Below are 23,463 nucleotides of genomic sequence, written 5' to 3'. Positions count from 1 at the left end.
AGGAAAATAATTGTAAACAAGAAAATCTCTAAAAAAAATGTGTTTACAAATTAAAGCTCACAAAAACACAAATATTTACAAGAAAAAGAGAAATAAAGAATGAAAAAATTTTCTCTTGTATTTGATTGCTTGAATGGTTGTTGGTAACCTTCTTCAAGTGTCTTGAACTTGTTTTTATATGTTGGAATGAGTTATTAGCCATTTTTAGTCGTTTGGGAAGGTTTGGAGACGTTAAAAAAAATTTGAACGTTGGAGCCAAAGCATCGAAACTTTAAGAAAAGTTTCAAAACTCTTGAGATAGTTTTGAAACTCTTGAAAAGTATCGAATGAAGACACTAGTTTTTTTTTCTTTTCTTCTTTCTCTCATTTTATTATTATTATTATTATTATTATTATTATTATTATTATTATTATTATTATATATTATTATTAAATAATAAATAATTTTATTTACAGTTCAGGCCTAAACCCGAGGCCCGTTTTACAAGCCCAAATTGAAGGCCCAACCAGAACCGGCCCAGACCCAAAAGGAAACCCTAAACCAATTTAGGGTTTTAGCTAGGGTTTTTAAACCCTAGCTCCAGCCGCCGCCTCAAGCTTCCAGTGAGTTCCAGCCGCCCCACGCCAGCTGCCATCTCCACGTTGACACTTCAGCTACCGCCACGCCTCGCCACCACCATCGTCGAAGTCTCCAAAACCGCTACGAAACCACACACGTCGCTGCTCTAGGGGTGAGTCCCCATAATAGTTTGGTGACTCACCAAAGCTCCCCCCCTTTGGACTGGTCCGAGCCAACACTGTGGTGCTATAAAAAGCCACCACCCAAAACCTGCAAACGAGGAGCGACTGAGGGATCGAGCAAAACAGAAGGATAGAAAAAACCAAACACAGAAAGGAACCAACAACCACGGAGAGCAAAAGGAACAGAAACCAGAACCAGAAACAACAAAAAGACAGAGAGCAAAAAAACCAACATAAACCGAGAACCAACACCAATACCAACAACAAAAACCAACAACGAAAATAAACTGAGAGATGAGAAAACTTACCAACGACCATCGGATCCCTCCAAAACGTCGTCGAACCGTTAAAATATCGAAGGTATTATCTTTAGATCTAGGAATAATACTAGGTTTTAGGAGAAAAGGATATCAGATTTGGCTTTAGGGTTAAAAAGCTTTGATTTGGTATGGTTTTGTAAATCCGGCCACCGTTCATGGTGGCCGGTGGCGGTGCTTGGCGACGGATCATGGTTGCCGGCCGGTGGTCAGCTCTCTCTCTCCGGGGAGAGAGTTTAGAGAGAACAGAGAGAGTTTTCTCTCTCAGAGAAAGAAAGAAAGAAAAGAAATGAAAAAATGGCTCATAAGGCCGTCCGATTGGGTATTAAAACTCTCCCCAAACGACGTCATTTAAGGAGGGGTATCTGTGTAATTTCATAAAGGTTAAACCCTTTCCGCAGCCATCCTAATTTGTAATTCTTACATTTAGTCACTAAATCAATTAATAATCCTTTTAATTCGGTTCTTTAATTTTAATTTTATTTATTTTAGTCCTTTATATTAAAATAAATATATTAGGGTAAATAACATTTAGTCCTTTAATTTTAATAATTAATATTATCTGAATAGTATGTTTTAATTTTATTTTAATCTGATATTCGAATTTTATATAATTTTAGTTTAGTCACTAAATTAATAAATAAGAAAATAGCATGTTAATCCCTATATTTTAAATAATTAATTAAATTAAGTATTTAATTTTATTAGATTATAATTTAGTAATTAATTTTAAATATTTTCATTTATTAGTTCATTGATGTTTTATTTCTTCCAGTAAGGTTGTTACGCTGGATACCACCGACAACAAGGTCGAATTCGACAAATCTACTCATCAATTGCTCCAACTCATCATCATTCAGTTCTTACACATCTGTTTTCAAAGATATGCCAAGACAATAGAAGGCAATCTCTGTATCACTGATTCCAGAGAAAAGAGACAGGACATTGATATCCTAGGGGAACATGTTTCTAACAGATCCTCCTCCTCGTGTATGGTTTTTAGGGAAACCTAGAAGCATTTCCACCTCATCAGATTCAAGTGGAACAAATTTATTCTTTTCAACCCATACCAGATTCCATTTTGAGCACTCATCAAGAACATACTTCTGGACACTTGAATGTGGCTCATTGTCATAAGCTTCAAGAGCCTTACAGGTCATTTCTGTCAATTTGGCACTTCCTGTACATGTTTATAAACAGTTCAACTTTGTTCTTGGATCCCAGGAAGGCCATCATTTCTTTGTCAATGGAAAAAATCAGCACATGGAGGAAGCATAATAGAGAAAATATGTTCTCAATTGGCAGAATTATGAATATAGCCCTTTTCAGTGTAGTATCATGAAAATGCTTCGAATCTACAAATTCTGGCTCAACATCGAATAAGTACTATGATATTCCAGTCCAAACATTAATTGGAGCAAGTTTCATGTGATCATAGTAGAAAATAAGAAGACCCAATAGCATCTTCTGGAAGTGTTCTTTGAGTTATCTGATCTGGTTTGGTATGAAACCACAGAACCAATCATTGAATTTGAAAGATGAATGTGATCATAGTAGAAATAAGAAGACCCAATAGCATCTTCTGGAAGTGTTCTTGAGTTATCTGATCTGGTTCGGTAGGAACCACAGAACCAATCATTGGAATTAAAAGATGAACTGCATGATCGTCTTCATTAAGAAGCTTCTTTTCAAGCTTCTTCTGCTTATTCCTTTCCAAAAATCATAGCTCGAGTTTTGCCTTTTCTTGTAATTGGGATCATTACATAATGGCTTCCTATCTTCTACCGGAAGAAGTGTGTCAGTAGCCTTAACCAGTTGATCAGCACATATAAAATCTGTCAATTCTAATTGATGAATCTGAACCACATCTCTTCATGGCTATTGAAGCCTCAGCCTTTGAGAATCCCATTTTTGCCAAGTATAACAGTTTACTCTCCTCATCAGAATTAGAATTCAGGATTTCCTCGATATCGAAGAACTATCAATATCTGTGAAATCATCCTGAAAGATCGCTTCATAATCAGATGAGTTTGTTATCAGAATCAACATGTTGCATGGGTGTGTGGATTTTTGAAGACCGGTATCACTGTATATGTAGTCTTGTATTGCATCAGATTACTGTTTGCAGAAATTGGTTTCTTTCTCACAGAAAAGTATATTTCAGAGATGGCATTCACTGAAAGATGATAAGCCACTATGTCAGCCTGGAACGGATTACCAAGCTATTTTTACTTCATTGTCTGACTAAATCCCTCCAGATACAGAAAATGGTCACCTCATTCAGAAGACACATATTTCAGGCGTTTCTGTCAGAATGATTGAATACTTCTTAAGTTTGTGACAACATAAAGAAATTTCAGTTACTGACAATACTACTGTTTAGTGACACCAGAATGAGAGTATTCAACATAAATAGATTTGGGGCATGAATAAAGCTACAAGTACCTACAATAGCTCTCATTGTCAAAATTGGACCTCGTGGGGATCATGACATTTCAGTTAAACATACATTGAGAGTGAATCATAAGCAGAATATTGAGGCATCTTGAAAGCCCATTTCAAACAGAAATAGAATATTGGGGCATTTTGAAGGCTCACGTCAGTATGAATATTTGGGCATTTTGAAGGCTCATTTCAACAAGAAGTAATGTTGAGCACACTTTTAACATATGTATCAGCAAATGTTGTGGCATTTTAAAGGTTCCTTCAGACAGATCCATGTGGGGCATTTTGAAGGCTCAGATTAACAAGAAACAAATTCTTCTTAACCATGTATCACAGACAACGTGTTCTTTGTTAAGCTATATCATGGTTACATGATAAAGATGGTCCCCAAGCAGACCATTCGATCTAGGATTCAGTTCCTCAAGATCTCAGCTTTGAATTTTTCATTATCCGTGTTGGTGATAATTGAAAATATTTCTTTGAGATTCCGGCAGTTAGTTTCAACCATAATGTGAGATTATGAAGCTGTTTTTAACATCAATTTTGCTTACTTGATGACATTGAAAAGGGAGACCGACTCTCACTTATATTACTGTTATTCCCGTTGTTATTAGGATCATCATTGCTAGCCAGGGTGAACTGAGTTTTCATCTATTTTGGTTTATCATGGGTGTTTCATCCCCAGCGGCAGGAATTCCATGAACCTCTTTCTGTACATGGCCCCTATAGCTTATGTGTTTCTAATTCCTACAATGCTCATTACAAAGAAAACGTGATCAATATCACACTTGCCCTTACCCGAGATGATCGAGATCAGTTGGTATCTTTTATTCAACTCACACTAGCATATATCGTGAATTTTGACCAACGTTTTTGTCAACCAACATCTCAAGTAATCTTGTGATATCATACAAAAACTTTGAACACTAGCCAAAGAGCTTCAATAATTGAGAAATCTGAGCAGAAGCCATAGAAAAGGATGAATGTGTTATCAAATGCTTTACGAACATCTGAGCATAAGCCACAGAAAATGATGAATGTGTTGTCAAGTGTTTTGCATCCCACAGAAAAGGATGAATGTGTTGTCAAGTGTTTTACATATGAGCTTAAACCACATGAGATGAAGAATGCACTGTCAAATATTTTACGAACCTGCTATTCTAATGTTGAACCAATGTTGCGATCATATGGTTTCCATTTATTGATCCAAGATGAAGTTTGTCTTCTTCAACCCAAGATTAAAAGTGAGTATGATGAAGATTTCTTTCCACAGAAGGAGAGCTGAAATTTTAAAAACAAGAAACTAATGGCACCAACTAAGGTTGAACAATAGGTTGTTGTTAAACATCTCGACATGATATGGTCCAAGTTGCCATATTCGAGATTGGATTAGATGTAGAGACATGAAAGGAATTAGGATAAATCCTCCTTGTGATATGTTTCAAAGAGTTAAATTAGAACAGACTCTACTCTCCTAATTAATTCCTGCTGATCAGTCTATCTACATCTACTCTTTAAAAATGATAAATTCCCTTTTTAAAGATGACAGATTCTCTTTTCAAAGATGAAGCTTTATCGGATTTCTGCACAACTCCAAGCAAAGAAAGTTGGTTTTATCCAAGATAAAATGGGACGTCAGGGTCATAGTTCTGACTACGACAAGAGTTCCACAAATGAAACAATTCTTCTGAGACTTTCATGAAGTAAAGAAAACATAAAGATACAAGTTGATCAGATGGTTCTTCAGAAATGCAAGCTTGATAGCATAAGTTGCTACACTGATATCCAGAGGTGACCCTGGCAATAAATGATGAAGTGGAGGAAACCGAGTTCACCATTTTGAAGTCAAATGAAGATTGCATCAACATTCTGCATCATATTTAGACATTTGCAAATATGAGCATTTTCATTCATTTTATCCATGTTGAATATTTGACAGAATTTCAAAGATTTTAGCAAAGTTCAAATCCATCATTCAATGGATCAGCATTACCAGGTCGAGTTCATAATGAGAAGAACTCATCTGAAGAAGGAAGAAGAAGTTCATAATGAGAAGAACTTGTTCAACTTTTCGCTTGAATTAATCATTCTATGGATCAACTTTTCCAGAGAAAGTTCATAATGAGAAGAACTCATTTGAAGGAGGAAGAAAAAGTTCATAATGAGAAGAGCTTGTTCAACCTTTTGCATAATTCTATCACAGAAGGAGATAGATCAGCATCAACTTTTCCAGAGAAAGTTCATAATGAGAAGAACTCATCTGAAGGAGGAAGAAAAAGTTCATAATGAGAAGAGCTTGTTCAACCTTTTGCATAATTCTATCACAGAAGGAGATAGATCAGCATCAATTTTTCCAGAGAAAGTTCATAATGAGAAGAACTCATCTGAAGGAGGAAGAAAAAGTTCATAATGAGAAGAGCTTGTTCAACCTTTTGCATAATTCTATCACAGAAGGAGATAGATCAGCATCAACTTTTCCAGAGAAAGTTCATAATGAGAAGAACTCATCTGAAGAAGGAAGAAAAAGTTCATAATGAGAAGAGCTTGTTCAACTTTTGCATAATTCTATCACAGAAGGAGATAGATCAGCATCAACTTTTCCAGAGAAAGTTCATAATGAGAAGAACTCATCTGGAGAAGGAAGAAAAAGTTCATAATGAGAAGAGCTTGTTCAACCTTTTGCATAATTCTATCACAGAAGGAGATAGATCATCATCAACTTTTCCAGAGAAAGTTCATAATGAGAAGAACTCATCTGAAGGAAGAAAAGTTCATAATGAGAAGAGCTTGTTCAACCTTTTGCATAATTCTATCACAGAAGGAGATAGATCAGCATCAATTTTTCCAGAGAAAGTTCATAATGAGAAGAACTCATCTGAAGAAGGAAGAAGAAGTTCATAATGAGAAGAGTTTATTCAACCTTTTGAATGACTCTATCACAGAAGGAAATAGGTCAACATCAACTTTTCCAAGGAAAGTTCATAATAAGAAGAACTCATCTGAAGAAGGAAGAAGAATTTTATAATGAGAAGAACTTGTTCAACCTTTTCCAAATACATCACAGAAGAAGAAATTATCATCCCCAGTGGAAAGTTCATAATAAGAAGAACTAATCCCAAAGAAAAACTTGTTCAACATTTCCAAGTGAAGTCAAATAAAAAAAACTTATTCTCTTTTCGTCTTTGCTCTATTCTCGTTAACAAGAATAAGCAAAGAGGGGCAGCTAAAGACACTAGTTTTTTTTTTCTTTCTCTCATTTATTATTATATTATTATTATTATTATTATTATTATTATTATGATATTATTATATTAAATAATAAATAATTTTATTTACAGTTCAGGCATAAACCCGAGGCCCGTTTTACAAGCCCAAATTGAAGGCCCAACCAGAACCGGCCCAGACCCAAAAGGAAACCCTAAACCAATTTAGGGTTTCAGCTAGGGTTTCTAAACCCTAGCTCCAGCCGCCGCCTCAAGCTTCCAGTGAGTTCCAGCCGCCCCACGCCAGCTGCCATCTCCACGTTGACACTTCAGCTACCGCCACGCCTCGCCACCACCATGTCGAAGTCTCCAGAACCGCTACGAAACCACACATGTCGCTGCTCTAGGGGTGAGTCACCATAATAGTTTGGTGACTCACCAAAGCTCCCCCCTTTGGACTGGTCCGAGCCAAACATTGTGGTGGCTATAAAAGCCACCACCCAAACCTGCAAACGAGGAGCGACTGAGGGATATCGAGCAAAACAGAATGAAAGAAAAAACCAAACACAGAAAAAAGGAACCAACAACCACGGAGAGCAAAGGGACAGAAACCAAAACCGGAAACAACAAAAAGACAGAGAGCAAAAACAACATAAAACCGAGAACCAACACCAATACCAACAACAAACCAACAACGAAAAATAAACTGAGAGAGGAGAGAAACTTACCACGACCATCGGAGCCCTCCAAAACGTCATCGAACCGTTAAAATACCGAAGGTATTATCTTTAGATCTAGGAAATACTATGAGGTTTTAGGAGAAAAGGATATCAGATTTGGCTTTAGGGTTAAAAGAGCTTTAATTTGGTATGGTTTTGTAAATTCCGGCCACCGTTCATGGTGGCCGGCGACGGATCATGGTTGCCGGCCGGTGGTCAGCTCTCTCTCTCCGGGGAGAGAGTTTAGAGAGAACAGAGAGAGTTTTCTCTCTCAGAGAAAGAAAGAAAGAAAAGAAATGAGAAAAATGGCTCATAAGGGCCGCCCAATTGGGTATTTAAAACTCTCCTCAAACGACGTCGTTTTAGGGAGGGGTATCTGTGTAATTTCATAAAGGTTAAACCCTTTCCGCAGCCATCCTAATTTGTAATTCTTACATTTTAGTCACTAAATCAATTTATAATCCTTTTAATTCGGTTCTTTAATTTTAATTTTATTTATTTTAGTCTTTATATTAAAATAATATATTTAGGGTAAATAACAGATTTAGTCCTTTAATTTTAATAATTAATATTTAATCTGAATAGTATGTTTTAATTTATTTTAATGATATTCGAATTTTATATAATTTTAGTTTAGTCACTAAATTAATAAATAAGAAAATAGCATGTTTAATCCCTATAATTTTAAATAATTAATTAAATTAAGTATTTAATTTTATTAGATTATAATTTAGTAATTAATTTTAAATATTTTCATTTATTATAAAGTTTTATTGCTCTAATTGTATTTTTATTATTGTTTATTTATGTTTAATTTTATTGTTTATATTTTAAATATTATTTATTATTATATATAGTCATATAAATATATATAATAAATAATAATTTATATTAAATCTTAATTTGATTTTACATAAATTATTTTTATCATATTTTAATATTTATTTATTTTTCAATATCAAAGAAAAGGGCAGTCTTAATACAACTGGATGTCCTATTATGTATTTTAAAATTAAATATTATAAAAAATTATAATTTATTTTTTAATTATTATAATATTTATTAATATCAAAGAAAATAGATGTCTTAAGGCACCTAGAAGTCCTTTTCAGATATTTCTAAATAAATAAATATTTTATTTATAAATATATAAATTAATATTTTTTTTAAATTATAATTTTGAAATAATAGGATTATAAATTAAATATATTTTGAATTTTTAAATTTCTAATAATAGAGACAATTTATAATTAAAAAGTATCAATTTTGGGCGTTGTAGGGGTGCTAATCCTTCCCTAAACGTAACCGACTACGAATCCCTTTTATTTTAAAAAGAATGAATTTTTGGTTAAAACGCAGATCAGTTTATCTTTTAACTGATGTTTCTTAAAAATCTTTTAAAAGATAATTTTTTAGGTATTCGACCTACCTGGCCCAAAAGGCCGATGGCGACTCCCAAATTATTTTAAAAAACCATATATTCACATCACTTTTCCCGCCAAGTAAAAAATTCGTGCCCGGACGAAAACCGGTTACGATATCGAAACTTTGGGAAATTGTCTTGGAAAGTTTCAAAATTTCTGATCAAAATACTTATTTTAATGTTTTGATTGGACTTTGAATTTTTTTGATGAAAACTTTCAATAAATTCAATTTAGTCCAAAATATTTTGTCCTTATTTGTTATATCAAATATTAGTTCTACAATTTCCTCACCAAAATTAATAATAGAAAAAAAATGTTAATGAAAAGTGGTTAATCTTGTTCTTCATCAGATTGATCAGTTTCATGTAAAATGGCTAAAAGTCTAGCACTCTACCGGCCTCTGTTGTCCCAAAACTTGAAGTATCCACATCTAGTACTCGTTTTCACGTATGGGCATGTGAATATAATCTCACAAGGTCTTCAAAATACATGGGGAAAAAAAACTTGGGAAAACTAATTATCCGACACATTCATTCGAGTATGCGCCGTATAGCTACTAATTAATACGTGCTAATTGTATTTACAGTGGTTGCAGAAGAATTCGTGTCCCGAAACAAGCACCTCCGTGCACACTTGGTTAGGTCTCTTTCCTTGGTGATACAGATCATAACCGTCTAAACATGAACAGAAGCAAGGGTTCTTCTGCCGCTCGTCCCTGTCCTTTCGGCGTTTTCTTTGATCCAACTGTACAGATAATAATGTTTAAGCTATTAGTGCATTTTAAAAACATGTAAACCTAGGTAGCTATGAATCTGGCAGTCAGTCTGTAGATGGTTATCATGGAACAAACAGAAGAGCATACATATCAGTGTTATATAAGTACACCATGGCAATCAATGGTTCCGCATTTAAGAACTAAACATGAATGCAACTATCTCCAAATGCTATCCAAGGAACGAATTGTATTACCAGAAAACATTACGAGGACAAGGGTGCTATGCAGATTGCAAAGAAATGAATTGAGTAATCATGCTATTTTATGTTGCTATATATATACATATATAGCTTTTGGTCAATTGTAAGAATTTCCAACATTATTAAGGTTCTATAATGCAATCACCCTCTGGTGTCACTAAGAAACCGTAAGTGTTAAATGGCGATAAACCGAGTTCAAGACTTGTTCTAATCAATTAGGGCCCTCAATAACATTAACCATGACAAAAGAAAACATTAGAATACACTTTGAGTGCATGGAATGATATAACCGTGCATATGAGTGGAAGAGCGGAAGGATCAGACAGTGCAGGGCAAATTTTGGGTTCAAGATTTGGAGGGAGAATGAGAGAGAGCATACCATCTTCGACATCCTTCATCTGGTAGTAATGCGGATCTATTTCGACCAACCAATCTGGTTTCAGCTCAGTTACCTGCAATTGAACTCCCATGGTATTGGCATTAGTCGTGGACACTTACTAAGCAACGACTTAACACTGAATTTATATTCCAAAGAGAAAAGAATACTTACATTTCTCATGTATTCCTTGGAGGTAAGAACCAGTTCATGGTATACCACCCATCTCGGGAGCGCCTGAGGACAGAAATAGATTTTGCAAGCAGAGGGGAACATTGGAATGGTTTATTTGATTTTATATTGGAGGCAACACAAAACTTGATCCACCCACACCCCCACAGCGACAGAGCGGAAAGGAAAAACAAACAGCAGGAAACACGCAAACCTCCTCAAAAATTGGGGAAAAGGGACATGCATACATGTTTGTTGACAGACTTAACATCCAAGACTGGCTGGTTTATGCAATTGCATGCTTATCAACTGTATGCAAATGAAACAATGACTGGTAGGAGGGAGAGACCCACTTTAGAGACAAAAATGTTCTTTCGTCAGATAAGAGTGACAGACTAGATGATAAACCCAAGGGAATTGAAGTTTTTCACCCATCTTGCAGTATTCTAACCAAGTAACTTGTATTATTGCAGAGATTAGGAAGCTACGGCTCCAGTTGGTCGATATTTTTGAGGTTTGGCTACTTTTATTTTATTCAATTTCTATCTTGTGCTTATTGCTTTCCAACAAGGAAAAAAACAAATTGCAAATGCTTCAAGTAAATGGAGCCTTGAATAACACTGTTGTTGATACTACTTGGCTACTTGCTTAGTCACTATAAAATTCAAGCAATAAAATAGAGGTCAATGCAATATCCTCCTAACAACAGCTCTGCCTGGTAAACAAAATGAACACTAGAACCACTCACAGCAATATTCACTACTCTAGACAACAGCATAAGAAGGCGATTCTTTGTAATCACAAAAACTTTTCATGCATTTGCAGAAGCAGCTATGTACATCATGCGCTATATTTGCTACTAGTCCCTTTTTAACAGAAAAAACAATTGGAAATCTTACCTGTGCCAAGCCTGAGCTTGGATGTATATAGACAGTCTGTGGATGCTTCACAGTCCGGTAAGAACCATTTTTCTGCAACCTAGCCGAACGAGGGAAATATCCTGAAAGAATATGATGAATTTTTAGAGTTAACAGCTGGAGCACTTACACTATGAAGGTACTGCAAACACTAAACTTTTGGCTACTTACCAGATGTAATGGCCTTCTTTATAGCCTCTAAATCATTAGGACTGGATGTTAGTTCAGTTTCAACTCTCTCCAGGAGACCCTCTAATTGATCCCTAATGTCTCTCGCACGCTTCATGCTCCTGACCTAAAAATTGAAATCATAAAAACCATAAATAATAAGCTATCAACAAAAAGCAAACAAATGAACACTAGGAAAGCCAAGAAAATTCATATTCATCAAAGGAGTACTGAACAAACAGATGAATAAACTCAAAGGTTCATCTTGAAATCAGTAAATGAAAAGAAGCCTTAAAGTTCTAAAGAAAAGGTTGAAGGTAGTACCATCAATTTACAACAATCCTTTGAACTATACCTGAATATAATTTTCATAACACCACTGTGTTGAGTAATTTGTTTCTCTCCAAGAATTGTAAACCTAGAATATAAAAACAAGGCAAAGTGTCAACTTATCAAGTCGATAAATGCAAAAGCTTGAATGCCAGTAAGGTTAGACTCTTGTAACCAAATTATTCTTCAAATAAACAACCTTCATTAAAGCAATATGGCCACCCACATTGCCAGTATGAAAATTCATCCTTGCATTATCAGCATGAACTTGTTTGTCCTTTGGACGGTAAAAGATGGAATTCCCCACAGAAAGCATAGCGGCAATGGAAATAATCTCATCTGAACACTTGTACTTGTCGGAAGCAACTATTGTTTTGGATAGCATTGGATCAAGAGGGAACTCTGCCATTCGCCTTCCAGTTTTAGTCAACTCTCCAAGTTTATTTAATGCGCTCAATGCAAACAAAAGTTCCAACGCATTCAGTAGAGCCTCAGCTGGCGGTTGATCCATAAAATCGAAGTTTAGCAAATCATGAATTCCAAGACTCTTCAAAGAAAGAACAACACTAGCTAAGTTGGTCCGTTGTATCTCTGGTGCAGTATTGTCATCCAACTCAGTATAATAATTGTATGCAGTGTACAATCGAAAGCACTTTCCTGGACCTGTTTGCCCAGACCGACCAGCACGTTGATTAGATGAGGCTTTAGAAATAGGAGTTATTAGCAAAGTCTCCATCCCAGTCCTCGGATTATAAGATTTCATCTTGCAAAAACCTGGATCAATGACATACTTAATGCCATCAATGGTTAATGATGTTTCTGCAATATTTGTTGCAAAGACTACCTTACGCGCACCGATGGTGTGTGGTTCAAATATTTTGGCTTGAAGCTCAGTAGGAAGATTGGCCCAAAGCCTCTTACCCTATGTTTCAAAATTTCTTCTGCTGTATCAATTTCTTCTTGACCAGTGAGGAAAACCAAAATATCTCCAGGTGTCTGTGTCACATGGATTTGAAGTACGGTAAAAGCATGTCACATCAGATAAATGAATATGAACTCTTGGTGAAGGAACTTAAGGTAAAATTGTGGTTTCAAGGAGTTATATTAACCTTTATGATATTATGTAAGGCCAACAAGGTGAAATATGAGTTTTGACTGCTATATTCCTGATCTCGAAAATGGTTAACAGGAAGAACTGAGAGAGCAAAAGTTAAAAGCAAAGGAAGAAGCCGAGGATCTAGCACAAGAAATGGCTGAGCTGAGGTACCAAATGACGGGCATGCTTAAAGAAGAGTGCAAGCGCCGTGCATGTATTGAACAAGTGTCTTTACAGAAATCGCGGAGTTGGAGGCACAGGTAATACTGTTATGGTAGCTGATCTTTTTTATCACCGAGTAATGTATTTAACTTCCAATTCGATGGTTAGTATTGTTTGCGTTCCTGGGTTTTTGGGCTCAAGATTAAAAAAAGAACCCCAAAATTCAATGGTCATTGTTAGACATCTTTCGGAATCATAGGGGTTGGCTGTGGTAAGGATTGTTGATGTCCATTGATTCGGAACTGATTCAGAGGTTCGTACTTTATTGAATCTTGTTCTTTGTTTTTGCAGTTTATATATTTTATTTTTCCAATGTCCTGCATGTATGTAAATGTAACTAATTTTAATGACATTTTTTAGTCCTTGGTTGATATTTTAGATGTTTTTCATATCAATACAGTAGTCTCCTATTCTGTTCGACTCTTCATTCTTATTGAAGTACCTGTGATAAACACATATCTGGACATGGGTATGAGGATATGACTCTCCAAGGACTCTTTAGAAAAGAAAAATATACCCATATCCAGCAATCATATTCGAGTCCAAATAACATAGCTATTCCCTTGCATGCTTCACTATAATTACTTTTCTCCAATGCTTTCTTTAAGCTTCTTTTCAACAGAATTATAGTATTACACATGGCTTTGTTTCTTCTGGTGCAAATCTGGATAAAATTGATTACAGTCCACCATTCTAAGACAGTGCTGCAAATTTGTAATACTCTTTAACCAACTCTCGTGATGCACTTATCAAGGGCTTTGATTTGGTTTTGTGCTTAATGTCACCAGTTAATATGCAGTTCAGATGCTTATTGCTCACAAAATGCATGTAACTTTAGTTCTCCTAATTTCAGCCGTGTACTTGTATTCTTTTCCCGATAGTAGGCATAACTGACAAACCTTTTCATGTTATGTTCCAACAGAAACGCCTTCTGATGATTAAACCGAGGAAAGATGTATGTGATTTGCATGATGAAGGTTCTGGGAATGAAGTTATGGCTTCACAAGGTAAGCCAAATATACCAAGGTAGAAATACTGCCCTAGTAGCACATGTACGAGTTTTTAAAGTGATCCGTAATTAACAGTAGTTTATCATTCGTTACAGCCGGTTATCCTGCAGGGGTCCAAAGCTTCGGATTTTCATCGATGTTCTTCATTCTCTTGTTCAAATTTCAGCAATAAAAAGTTCTGTATTGGGATTACATTCAAATAGAGCACACTGTATGCAGATCCGGCTAAAACTGTGCTGGACATGGTAAAGTTTCTCCCCCATATTATGTTTTGCAAGATGTTTTGTAAGATCAAGAACTGAATTTAGCCAAGTTGGTTTGCAGTGCACGGTAGTTGAAAATTGATTTATATGTCCAAATCCTGTAATTTCAATGAAATATATAGTTCAATTTATTCCGACTTCCGTGATTAGGGGTGCAGTCTCTTTAAAGATGTGGCTGTACAAGACGATGTGGATGTTCTAAATATCCGTTTGCAGTCTCTTTAAAGATGGCTAAAACTCGTGGATTACTTGGGAAGTAGAATGTGCAGTCTCTTGATTTTGCTGATGAGATTTGCTTGCTCATGCCGCCATGTTTTTAACCTTTCTTCAGCTTCATATTCTGCTATCTTGATTCCATTTTCAGACGAATGGGGGGTTCTATATTATCTCTCCTTCACCAATATGGGGACCCCCCCCCCCACAAGTTTTAGGCATACGATTGTTCTTCAATATGCACTTCGATAATCTGATCTGTTTACTCGTGAATCATTTGTATAGTGTTTACTAAAATAAATAAATGAGTATGAACAAAGGTGTATTCAATTCGTAAGCATGTTTAAACGAATAGAAATGAACAAACATAACTTTAAAAAATAGTACAAATACAATCTTGAAATTCTTAAATGAAAAAATCTGAACACAAATCTGTTAAAAAATAAACAGATATCTGTTCATTGATGTGTGATTTATTTACAGCTCTAATTTCCCCCTCAACCCTACTAACAAAACCCCTAAAATTCAGAAGTTAAATTCAATGAAGCTAGTGATCTCAGTGCAAGCTAGGGAAAAGGAAGTCACTAATGAAAGCCAACTCTATTAAGTGATTATGCGGGAGCCCTGATTTCCAGGCAATACAACTAAATGTATTAGATTTTGCAAAACCTATGATTATTATGTCAATTCCACAACTCTCCGATACATCATTTCATATTTTTTTCAAATATCCGTGGTTGACACTTAAAAAAATCTAACCAGACCTGTGTTGGACATGTCCGGTATTCAACGATCGTGCCTGAGCCCAAGTAACATTGGAAGTAGACACCTTTGCCCGAGTTTATATTCCCGGTACTGACCTCAAAGTCCTATCTTATGGTTTCAAATCCTTATCTAAAAGCATAAGAGGTAACAAGAAACATGATGCTTACCTATGAAGATCTTTCTATCCAGGCTGAAATATGTATCAGATATGGAACGTGTGAACTTTCCATAAAGGTTTCTCATGGGGATGCTCTGAAAAATACACAGTGATGGGCATATTTACATTAATAATTGATAATCTAACGCTGACATTGTCTATGGGGTGCCTAAATCGGCTCAGTTTCCCTTTCGTTATCCATTGTCAATATCAAACATGAAAAAGATCAGCCAAAATTGGTCATGCCGGTGAATGATTTCAAATTCACCTAAATATCTTTTCTAGCCATAGAACTTCATAAATCACTATACAAGTTCCACTACAGCAATCCATATTGCTCCAAAAGAACTATGGCTAGCATTTGTTACTCCAAAAATACTGCCAATCTTCATCAAAAGCATTGTAGACGACCATTTATTAAGCTAGGATACACTATTGTACATACTTCTCAACTAGCAAACCCTGAATGCTACAGGTTATTAAGAGATTCTCCAATTTCAAAATCAATATCTACATGTCGAGAAAGCTACTTGGGCTTTCTCCTAAAGGAAGGGAAACAAGGGAATGTACGAAATATATCATCGAAGAAATTTCCTTATCGTAACAAGACAATTTCCATTAATTAAATTCCTGGAAATGCACTCAAATTAACTTAACAGATCAAAATCAAGACCTCTAATACCAGTCTTTAACTAAGTTCATAACCTAGACCTCTAATATCAGTCTTTAACTAAGTTCATAACCTAGACCTCTAATATCAGTCTTTAACAGAATTCTCTGAAGGCCACAACTCCAATGCTATTGATTTACATAACTTCATCTTGGACCTAAAGGAGAGGAAATAAGGCAAAGTACGAAATATATCATCGACGACATTTTCTTCTCGTAACAAGATAACCGGAATTGATTCAATGCCTGCAAATGCAATCGATCTAATACCAGTCTTTGACTAAGTTCTTAAATGGCTACATCTTGAATGCTATCAATTTAACTAACACTTGAAAACATAGCTTTGACATGATTTATATCTTCAAGGATAAATAAACAATTAACTCAAAAAAAAAACACATCAATCATCAAACTAAGGGCCTGTTTGTTTCCTGTAAAATGTCTTCCAGAAAATGATTTCCGCATTTTCTACTTCAACAACTTCCAATTTGCAAATCTATTCAAGTTCTATCATACAGCTGAAAACCCCAAATTATCATTCACCTCAAAAGGACAGATCAGTAATGATTTAGTAGCTAATAAAATCATAAATTTTTAAAGAACAAAAGTCCCGCATATAATCAAAAACAAACAGAACCCAACATGCTATGTATCCCAAACAGTGTATACATAACTAAAATCACTTCATAAAAGTACAAAACTTGATAGTTATCTCAAAGAATCAAAGTTTTTCTTTTTATTCGCCAATGGAACAAGTCAAAACGTAATGACAAATATTTTCTAAGAAAGCTTAATTTCCATAATGCTTTTGACCTTTGGAGCATAGAGTGGATAAACCAAAGCCTGTCTTTTGGCGACTTCCAGCTGAGCCTTACCGTCGGAGAAAGCGGCGGCGAGCTGAGAAGGGTCGGTTAAGTTCTTGTTATCTCGAAATGCGTCGATGGCTCGTCGTTTTGTGTACTCCCTTATGTTGTAGTCGCAGAACTGACGCGCCACTCGCAGAAGTGATCGGTAGAGCTGTAAAACCTCTGTTCTTGTCGTCGCTGAGATCCCCGACGCCGCCATTTGCCTTTTCTTTCCTTTTTTTATTCCAAGGTTGTTAAATTTTCCGAGAAAAAGGAGTGAGATTTTCTTTTCTAGACGAGTCTTGTGGGAAAAGAGAGAATCTTTACCGTGCCCTTGTTGAATGTTGACGGATGATTACTCTACGCACCGTTTAAGCATTTCAGCATAAGAAAAATAGGAGGCTAAACATTTCAATTAGTCCCTGTACTATATTGAATTTATGGATTTAATCCTTATACTATATCAAATTTTGATCCTAACCCAAACTTTAGTCATAAAATATGCCACATCAAATTCTGTTATTAACACTAACAATCAGTTGATCTAATAGGATGAAGTACTATTTTTTAAGTAATATTAAGGATTCTAATCTTAATATTTGTAAATAAATAAAATTAGGTTAAAAGGATCACCATTGTCTTTACATTACATAATCTGAATTCATTGATAATAAATCGAATATCGATAGTTATAAAAAAAATCTATTATTAATTTTTCTAACATAGGTAAGTTGAAGATGTAACTCATATTTTTATTTTGATTTTTATTTTATTTTACTATTTACTTACATTATCATCATATGATTTGAGTGAAGAATAACATTTCAAAATATTAAAAATAAAAAATGAAAATTAATAAATAAAATCTACAACATAAATATAGTACAAAAACTCAAAATAAAATATAAAAAATAATTATAAACGAACTAATCAATATATATATATATAAGATCTTTTTTACTAACGGGATTGATTCAAGTGATAAGTAGTTTGATATTGCTTAAGTAGAGTCTCAGGTTCAAGTCATTGTATATGTAAAAAAATCTTTATGTAAAGATTTACATACCAGAGTCAGATGTACAACTCGGGTCAATATATATATATATATAAAAGATTATTGCTATTTATATTTGAATTAAGGAAACTATGTAATATATAATATTTATAAAAAATCAAGAGATAAAAAGCTAATACGAAAATAATTTTTAGTGTTGGAGAGTTGATCAACTTCAAATACTTCTTATGAATGAAGTCAAAGATTCTTTTGACATATCTAATAAATTTATATTTGAATTAAGATACATATATATATATATGTAAATAAAAAATTTATTAAATTAAATTTCAGTTTTGAATTTGGATGACAAAGGAAGTTAAGGCATATTTGATGAGATAATTCATTAATTTTTATAATAAAAAAATTAATTTATAAATATTTAGAGAATATATTTTAAATTTTTTAGTTTAAAGAAGTCAATAATAAAAACTACATTTCAATAAAAAATATAAAATTTTCGTTACTAAAATAATTTTTTAAAACAAAAATTACAAAGATAAATAATTTTGTATTTAAATTTATCAAAAAAAACGATATTCTATTTTATCTTTTTACTTGTTTTTTTTTTTTTTTTTTTTTGATTTCCTCTCGTTCACGTATGTGTCCGAGAATGAAAAATGTTAAAATGATAAAAATTGCAGTAAATTAAAAAAATGGTGAATTCAGCCGAATTTTCAATTTAATATATAAGATTTATAAGAAAGGATTTATTTTTAGTCTTTTTGGGGTTAGATCTCTCTCTTTGTATACCTCAAGAATGGCTTCACTTTGCTCACCGACATTGATTTTGATTTACATTTTCGCTTTCTCAGTCTCCATTACTCACTCCAAAACTCTCAAGAGAGATGGTAAGTTTTTTGTTTGTTCTTTCTACTAGACCCTCTTTTCTTTTTGCTCTGTTTGGTTTGTGAGAAAATGTGGGGAAAATAATTAAGAAATGGAAGCTTTCTTTTTACTAAACCCAGATTTTTATACCTGTTCATTTAATAAAACTGGGAAAAAACGAAAACCCATTTTTTAGTACTAAGTAAGTTGATTCTTTCAGTAATTGTGTTCAAATTCATGAACTGAAGCTGTGATCTTTTTTTGGCTTCTTTGGTTATTTTCTGTCAACTTTTTAGGAGTCAGATGTCAACTACGTGCAACTTTTTATCCATTTAGCTTGCTCCTTTGTAGAGCAATCTAGATGATAAATGTACTTAAGCTGATCTAGGTTGAATGAAAATTTGACACTTTATTTATGGTTAGAACCTAAGAGTCTGTGTTTCCCAATTGCAAAATAGAAAATTAAAGTTTTTAAGTAGAGGCTTTTAGGGACACTGATGGTTAATGGTTGCTGTTGAGGATGAATATTGGCTTATCCTTATTAAGGACATTAAGATATAATGTAAATAAGAAGCGGCGCAATGGATTAATAGTTCATATCGTGTTGCAGTAAAAGCCTTGAATGAGATAAAAGCGTCACTTGGATGGAGAGTGGTATATGCCTGGATTGGAGATGATCCCTGTGGAGATGGTGATTTACCACCTTGGTCTGGTGTAACATGTTCTACTCAAGGAGACTATAGAGTTGTTACTGAACTGTAAGTATCATTGCCGCCTAAGTTACTCGGACATGGTTCTGAAAGTCGGATACATGTATGTGTTTGACATGGATATGTTCATATCTATTTTTTAAGTTTTTCCTTATATCGATTTCTGGGATTCATTGTATGTGGGTGTTTAATATGGGTATTTAAAGAAAAAATCAGAGTCGGAGTCATCAATAAAATGCTTAATATGCTTGTTAGTGAAAAGCCAGGATTTTGCTTCATCAATGCAACCTAATGAACATTGCAAATGCCTTTTTCTTTCCCATTCTAAGTTTTATTCCCATTGGTCTTTATATCTTATGTTCAGGTTCATCATAAAGATACTCAATTGAGTACTTTTCTGTTATGATTGAATTCAAATGCCTTTCACCTTCTCATTTTTACTCAAACTTGCCCCCGGATCTTATGTTTCGGGTTACGGGAAAGATACTTGAGTATTACTTTTTTGTGTTGATTCACTATTGTATGATTGTATCTAATTCTATCGGTTTATACCGACTTTGACATTAGTTTGTTATTGTACCATTTTCTTTTACAGGGAAGTCTATGCAGTATCAATCGTTGGTCCTTTTCCTATTGCTGTAACTAATTTGTTGGATTTAACAAGGCTGTAAGTTTCTCTTCCATGCCTAATATGCAAAATTATTTGTTTAAGGTCCGCAAAACCTATTTTTTATACTGTCCTTCAAAATGGAAATCAAATTCTCTGTAAACCTAACCTTCAAATTACGAGATCAGGTTTTGGTCTCCACAAGTTCTTTTGGAGTCGTTTAGGATTTACAATATTGCATGTACTTGAGTTCCATTCCTGTTACTGGTCCATAAACCATGCAGATGACATTGACATTTTAATGCATTTTGCATGCATAAATGAATAAGAGACCTGTGCACGTTTGTTCTTCCTTATACTAAGGTTTGGATAAAAGATTAAGAAAATATATTGAGCAGATAAAAGGTCGAAGCAAGCACGGTTTCTTCTGTTTGCCTTTCGGATGTTGCCCAAGGTCTTTTCACTTGTATCCATTGCCTCACAACAACCTAACGTAGATTTGAATAAGCTTATGTCCATAATTTATACATCTCTCACTCGTGCTGAATGCTTTTAATTGTTAGATAAATTACATTCACCTGAAATAATGTGTCATCTAGCAACTTAATAAGTTTCGGTCGTGATTCTCAACAACAAAAAAGGTAGTTTATGTATGAAATAATCATAAGCATAGGTTTTACAATTTAGATGTTTTAGCCTCTGGATTTTGCATGAGAATTCTAACTGGAATTCTTTTTCTTGACTTTGCTAATATTACAGGGATCTACATAACAACAAGCTGACAGGCCCAATTCCTCCCCAAATCGGACGCCTGAGACGACTTAGAATGTTGTATGATTTCTTATTATGTAAATTGTTTTCGACATATTTCTTATACTTCCAGTGAGTTTCACTTATAGTTTCTTTCCTCTTGTTCTTTAAAACTATTGTGGACTGCATTTTTCCGTAAGAGAAGCAATTATGACATCAAGGTCATTGTTATTACTGAAGTGATTGCTTTTAGAGTATACTTAATATGCTGGCTAGGCTACTGGCTATAGCTTGCCATACGAAATTTTGAATCGAGTCAATTTTACTTGACATGTTACACACATCAGTTCATTCAAGCTTCATCATTCGATAATAACCATGTTTCTATATCTAAAATCTGGACCAATATTTAGAAATGCCGTTCAATTTTTTTTTGAAAGAACAACAAATAACATTTTATGTAAAAGCATTTTATTTCTTCAAAAATTTGTTATCATAAATCTGATAACATGCTTTGACGAACTGTACAGAAATTTGAGGTGGAATAAACTCCAAGATGTTCTTCCTCCCGAGATCGGTGAACTGAAAATACTAACCCATCTGTGAGTATCTTTTTATAATCCCTGAAATCTCTCTTTTAATGTGGAATGTGTTTGTATGTAAGTTCGGAATTTGTAATTGAAAATTTCTTCAGGTCATTGAGCTTTAACAATTTTAAGGGTGAGATTCCGAGGGAGCTTGCAAATCTACCTGAGCTTCGTTATCTCTATCTTCAAGAAAACCGTTTCACCGGTCGAGTGCCGGCAGAGTTGGGAACCTTACAAAACCTTCGGCACTTGTAATATTCTGTCTACTATTTTCTGTACCCTTTCAATGCGTGTTATTATTATTGTTATTGTGCTAAGTGGTCTTTTTTTTATAGGGATGTTGGTAATAATCATTTGGTCGGTACTATTAGGGAGCTCATTCGTATAGAAGGAGGCTTTCCGGTTCTACGAAATCTGTATGTCATGTTTTAATTGTTAACTCTATACAAAATGATTAATGTTTTGCTATATATGATCAAATACACAGTTTTTCTTAACGGTTTCATATGCAGGTATCTAAATAACAATTATTTGACCGGAGGAATTCCTGCTCAGCTGGCAAATCTGACAAATTTGGAGATATTGTAAGTGCCAGTATATATATAGTTCTTTAGGTATCTGTTTCCAATACTTGTATCATGCACATTCGATGCGGATATGTTCCTCTAGGGACCCTCCAAATGCATGAAGAAACTTGCACAAAACACTGAACATGCTTATGTTGGGCACATACCCTAAATCCGACATGTACACCTGAGTCCGAGTAACATTAAGTATTATGTGTGTCTTCTTCTCTTATGGCTCTGGAATCGCTTAACTATTTTCTATTTGTTACAGGTATCTTTCATACAACAAAATGTCTGGAGCAATACCAACAGCCCTTGCCCATATTCCTAAATTGACATATCTGTAAATTTCTTTTTTTTGTTTACCACTCTTGAGTCGAGTTTCATTGGGAAATCTGTATTGTTTTCTTATCAGAAGTGTTCTTTTCATGATGATTGCATTTCTTTTACTTGATCAAAGTTTGCCGAAAAAGACGGTTGGGGTCTCTGGTAGGGTGTTTACTGCATTGCATGCATTGTTGTGATGCTTAACTTCTGCTCTTGGACTTCAACAATTAACAGGTACTTGGATCATAACCAATTCTCAGGCAGGATTCCCGACGCGTTCTATAAACACCCTTTCTTGAAAGAACTGTGAGTTGTCCTCCATCGATTAGTTTTCGAGCAAAATAGCCACTTCCAGATACCATGAAGATTAAAAAGAAAAGAAACAAATATCTAACTTATTTTAAATCCGATTTCAGGTGTATTGAAGGAAACACATTCCGACCTGGCGTAAACCCCATCGGTGCACACAAGGTCCTCGAACTCTCGGACACAGATTTCTTGATTTAGTTAAAACAGTCGATAACAGAAACCTTATCGATATAGTATCCCATGGGGATTTCCAGTTATCTAAAGTCAGTAATATTTTACTGTAGATACGAACTAGGTTCTTTACTGTATCATTATCGGGTTTTTTAGCAAGGAAAAAAACAGCTGAATTCTGGAACATATAAATGAAATTTTATGCTTGCAGGTACATTTGATGTATTTTGTAACAAGAAAATGAATGAAAAATAACACATTTCCACATGATTATAATTTATTACAATGATTTACTTACTCGAGATTTTTTGAAAAAAACAAATGTCATCTTCAAAAAGAAGACTAACAAGAAAAAATCCAGATTCACAACAAAAATCGAGTTTTATTTACATTCATATCCGAGTTCGAGTAACATGATCAGATAATGTCATTTAGGGGCTGTTTGTTTACATCAGAATGATTAAGCGATGAATGATTCTAATGCTGAATGATTTAGAGGCTTTATATGAATTAGCTCTGAATGTGACA

At 34.4% G+C, this 23,463-nt stretch overlaps 3 protein-coding genes and 1 long non-coding RNA gene across 5 annotated transcripts; 2 read left to right on the top strand and 2 right to left on the bottom strand.

Moving 5' to 3' along the window:
• Positions 1 to 9,223: 9,223 nt before the first annotated feature.
• Positions 9,224 to 12,818, bottom strand: LOC120159743 (pre-mRNA-splicing factor ATP-dependent RNA helicase DEAH1-like; the record flags this gene model as incomplete). Its single annotated transcript, XM_039170311.1, is given in 8 exon segments — positions 9,224 to 9,593; positions 10,204 to 10,276; positions 10,375 to 10,437; positions 11,271 to 11,371; positions 11,460 to 11,583; positions 11,812 to 11,874; positions 11,986 to 12,698; positions 12,701 to 12,818. Coding segments are annotated over 8 exon segments (1,335 nt in total), but the record flags the coding sequence as incomplete, so codon positions are not given.
• On the top strand, positions 12,806 to 14,224 carry LOC120160283. Of its 2 annotated transcripts, XR_005519426.1 has the most exons (5): positions 12,806 to 12,863; positions 12,976 to 13,142; positions 13,246 to 13,357; positions 14,027 to 14,111; positions 14,210 to 14,224. It is a non-coding gene; the product is annotated as an uncharacterized LOC120160283 (long non-coding RNA). The 2 variants fall into 2 exon arrangements; XR_005519424.1 differs by lacking the exon at positions 14,210 to 14,224 and having other exon boundaries at positions 14,027 to 14,130.
• A 2,609-nt stretch (positions 14,225 to 16,833) lies between these two features.
• Positions 16,834 to 17,378, bottom strand: LOC120160271 (LYR motif-containing protein 4-like). The gene has a single exon (XM_039170690.1). It carries the CDS (start codon positions 17,244 to 17,246, stop codon positions 16,962 to 16,964), a length of 285 nt encoding a protein of 94 aa, XP_039026621.1. The 5' UTR covers positions 17,247 to 17,378; the 3' UTR covers positions 16,834 to 16,961.
• Positions 17,379 to 18,773: 1,395 nt separating this feature from the next.
• On the top strand, positions 18,774 to 23,023 carry LOC120160266 (probable leucine-rich repeat receptor-like protein kinase At1g35710). Its single transcript, XM_039170679.1, has 11 exons — positions 18,774 to 18,931; positions 19,519 to 19,666; positions 20,214 to 20,285; positions 20,985 to 21,056; positions 21,506 to 21,577; positions 21,670 to 21,813; positions 21,898 to 21,978; positions 22,075 to 22,146; positions 22,400 to 22,471; positions 22,690 to 22,761; positions 22,872 to 23,023. Exons 1-11 carry the CDS (start codon positions 18,841 to 18,843, stop codon positions 22,960 to 22,962), a joined length of 987 nt encoding a protein of 328 aa, XP_039026610.1. The 5' UTR covers positions 18,774 to 18,840; the 3' UTR covers positions 22,963 to 23,023.
• The last annotated feature ends 440 nt before the right edge of the window (positions 23,024 to 23,463 follow it).

This window comes from Hibiscus syriacus, unplaced genomic scaffold, assembly GCF_006381635.1.
Source record: "Hibiscus syriacus cultivar Baekdansim isolate YM2019G1 unplaced genomic scaffold, ASM638163v2 tig00002847_pilon, whole genome shotgun sequence".
Classification (NCBI taxonomy): domain Eukaryota; kingdom Viridiplantae; phylum Streptophyta; class Magnoliopsida; order Malvales; family Malvaceae; genus Hibiscus; species Hibiscus syriacus.
The sequence above is the reverse complement of the archived record's forward strand: the minus strand, read 5'-3'. Positions and strand labels throughout refer to the sequence as shown.

Bases quoted from the DNA above. Each gene is read 5' to 3' on its own strand.
- LOC120160266 (XM_039170679.1), top strand. From the start codon at position 18,841: ATGGCTTCACTTTGCTCACCGACATTGATTTTGATTTACATTTTCGCT. The intron at 20,286-20,984 runs GTAAGTTTCTCT...CTAATATTACAG, and splicing joins TTGTTGGATTTAACAAGGCT to GGATCTACATAACAACAAGC. The intron at 21,057-21,505 runs GTATGATTTCTT...CGAACTGTACAG, and splicing joins CTGAGACGACTTAGAATGTT to AAATTTGAGGTGGAATAAAC.
- LOC120160271 (XM_039170690.1), bottom strand. From the start codon at position 17,246: ATGGCGGCGTCGGGGATCTCAGCGACGACAAGAACAGAGGTTTTACAG.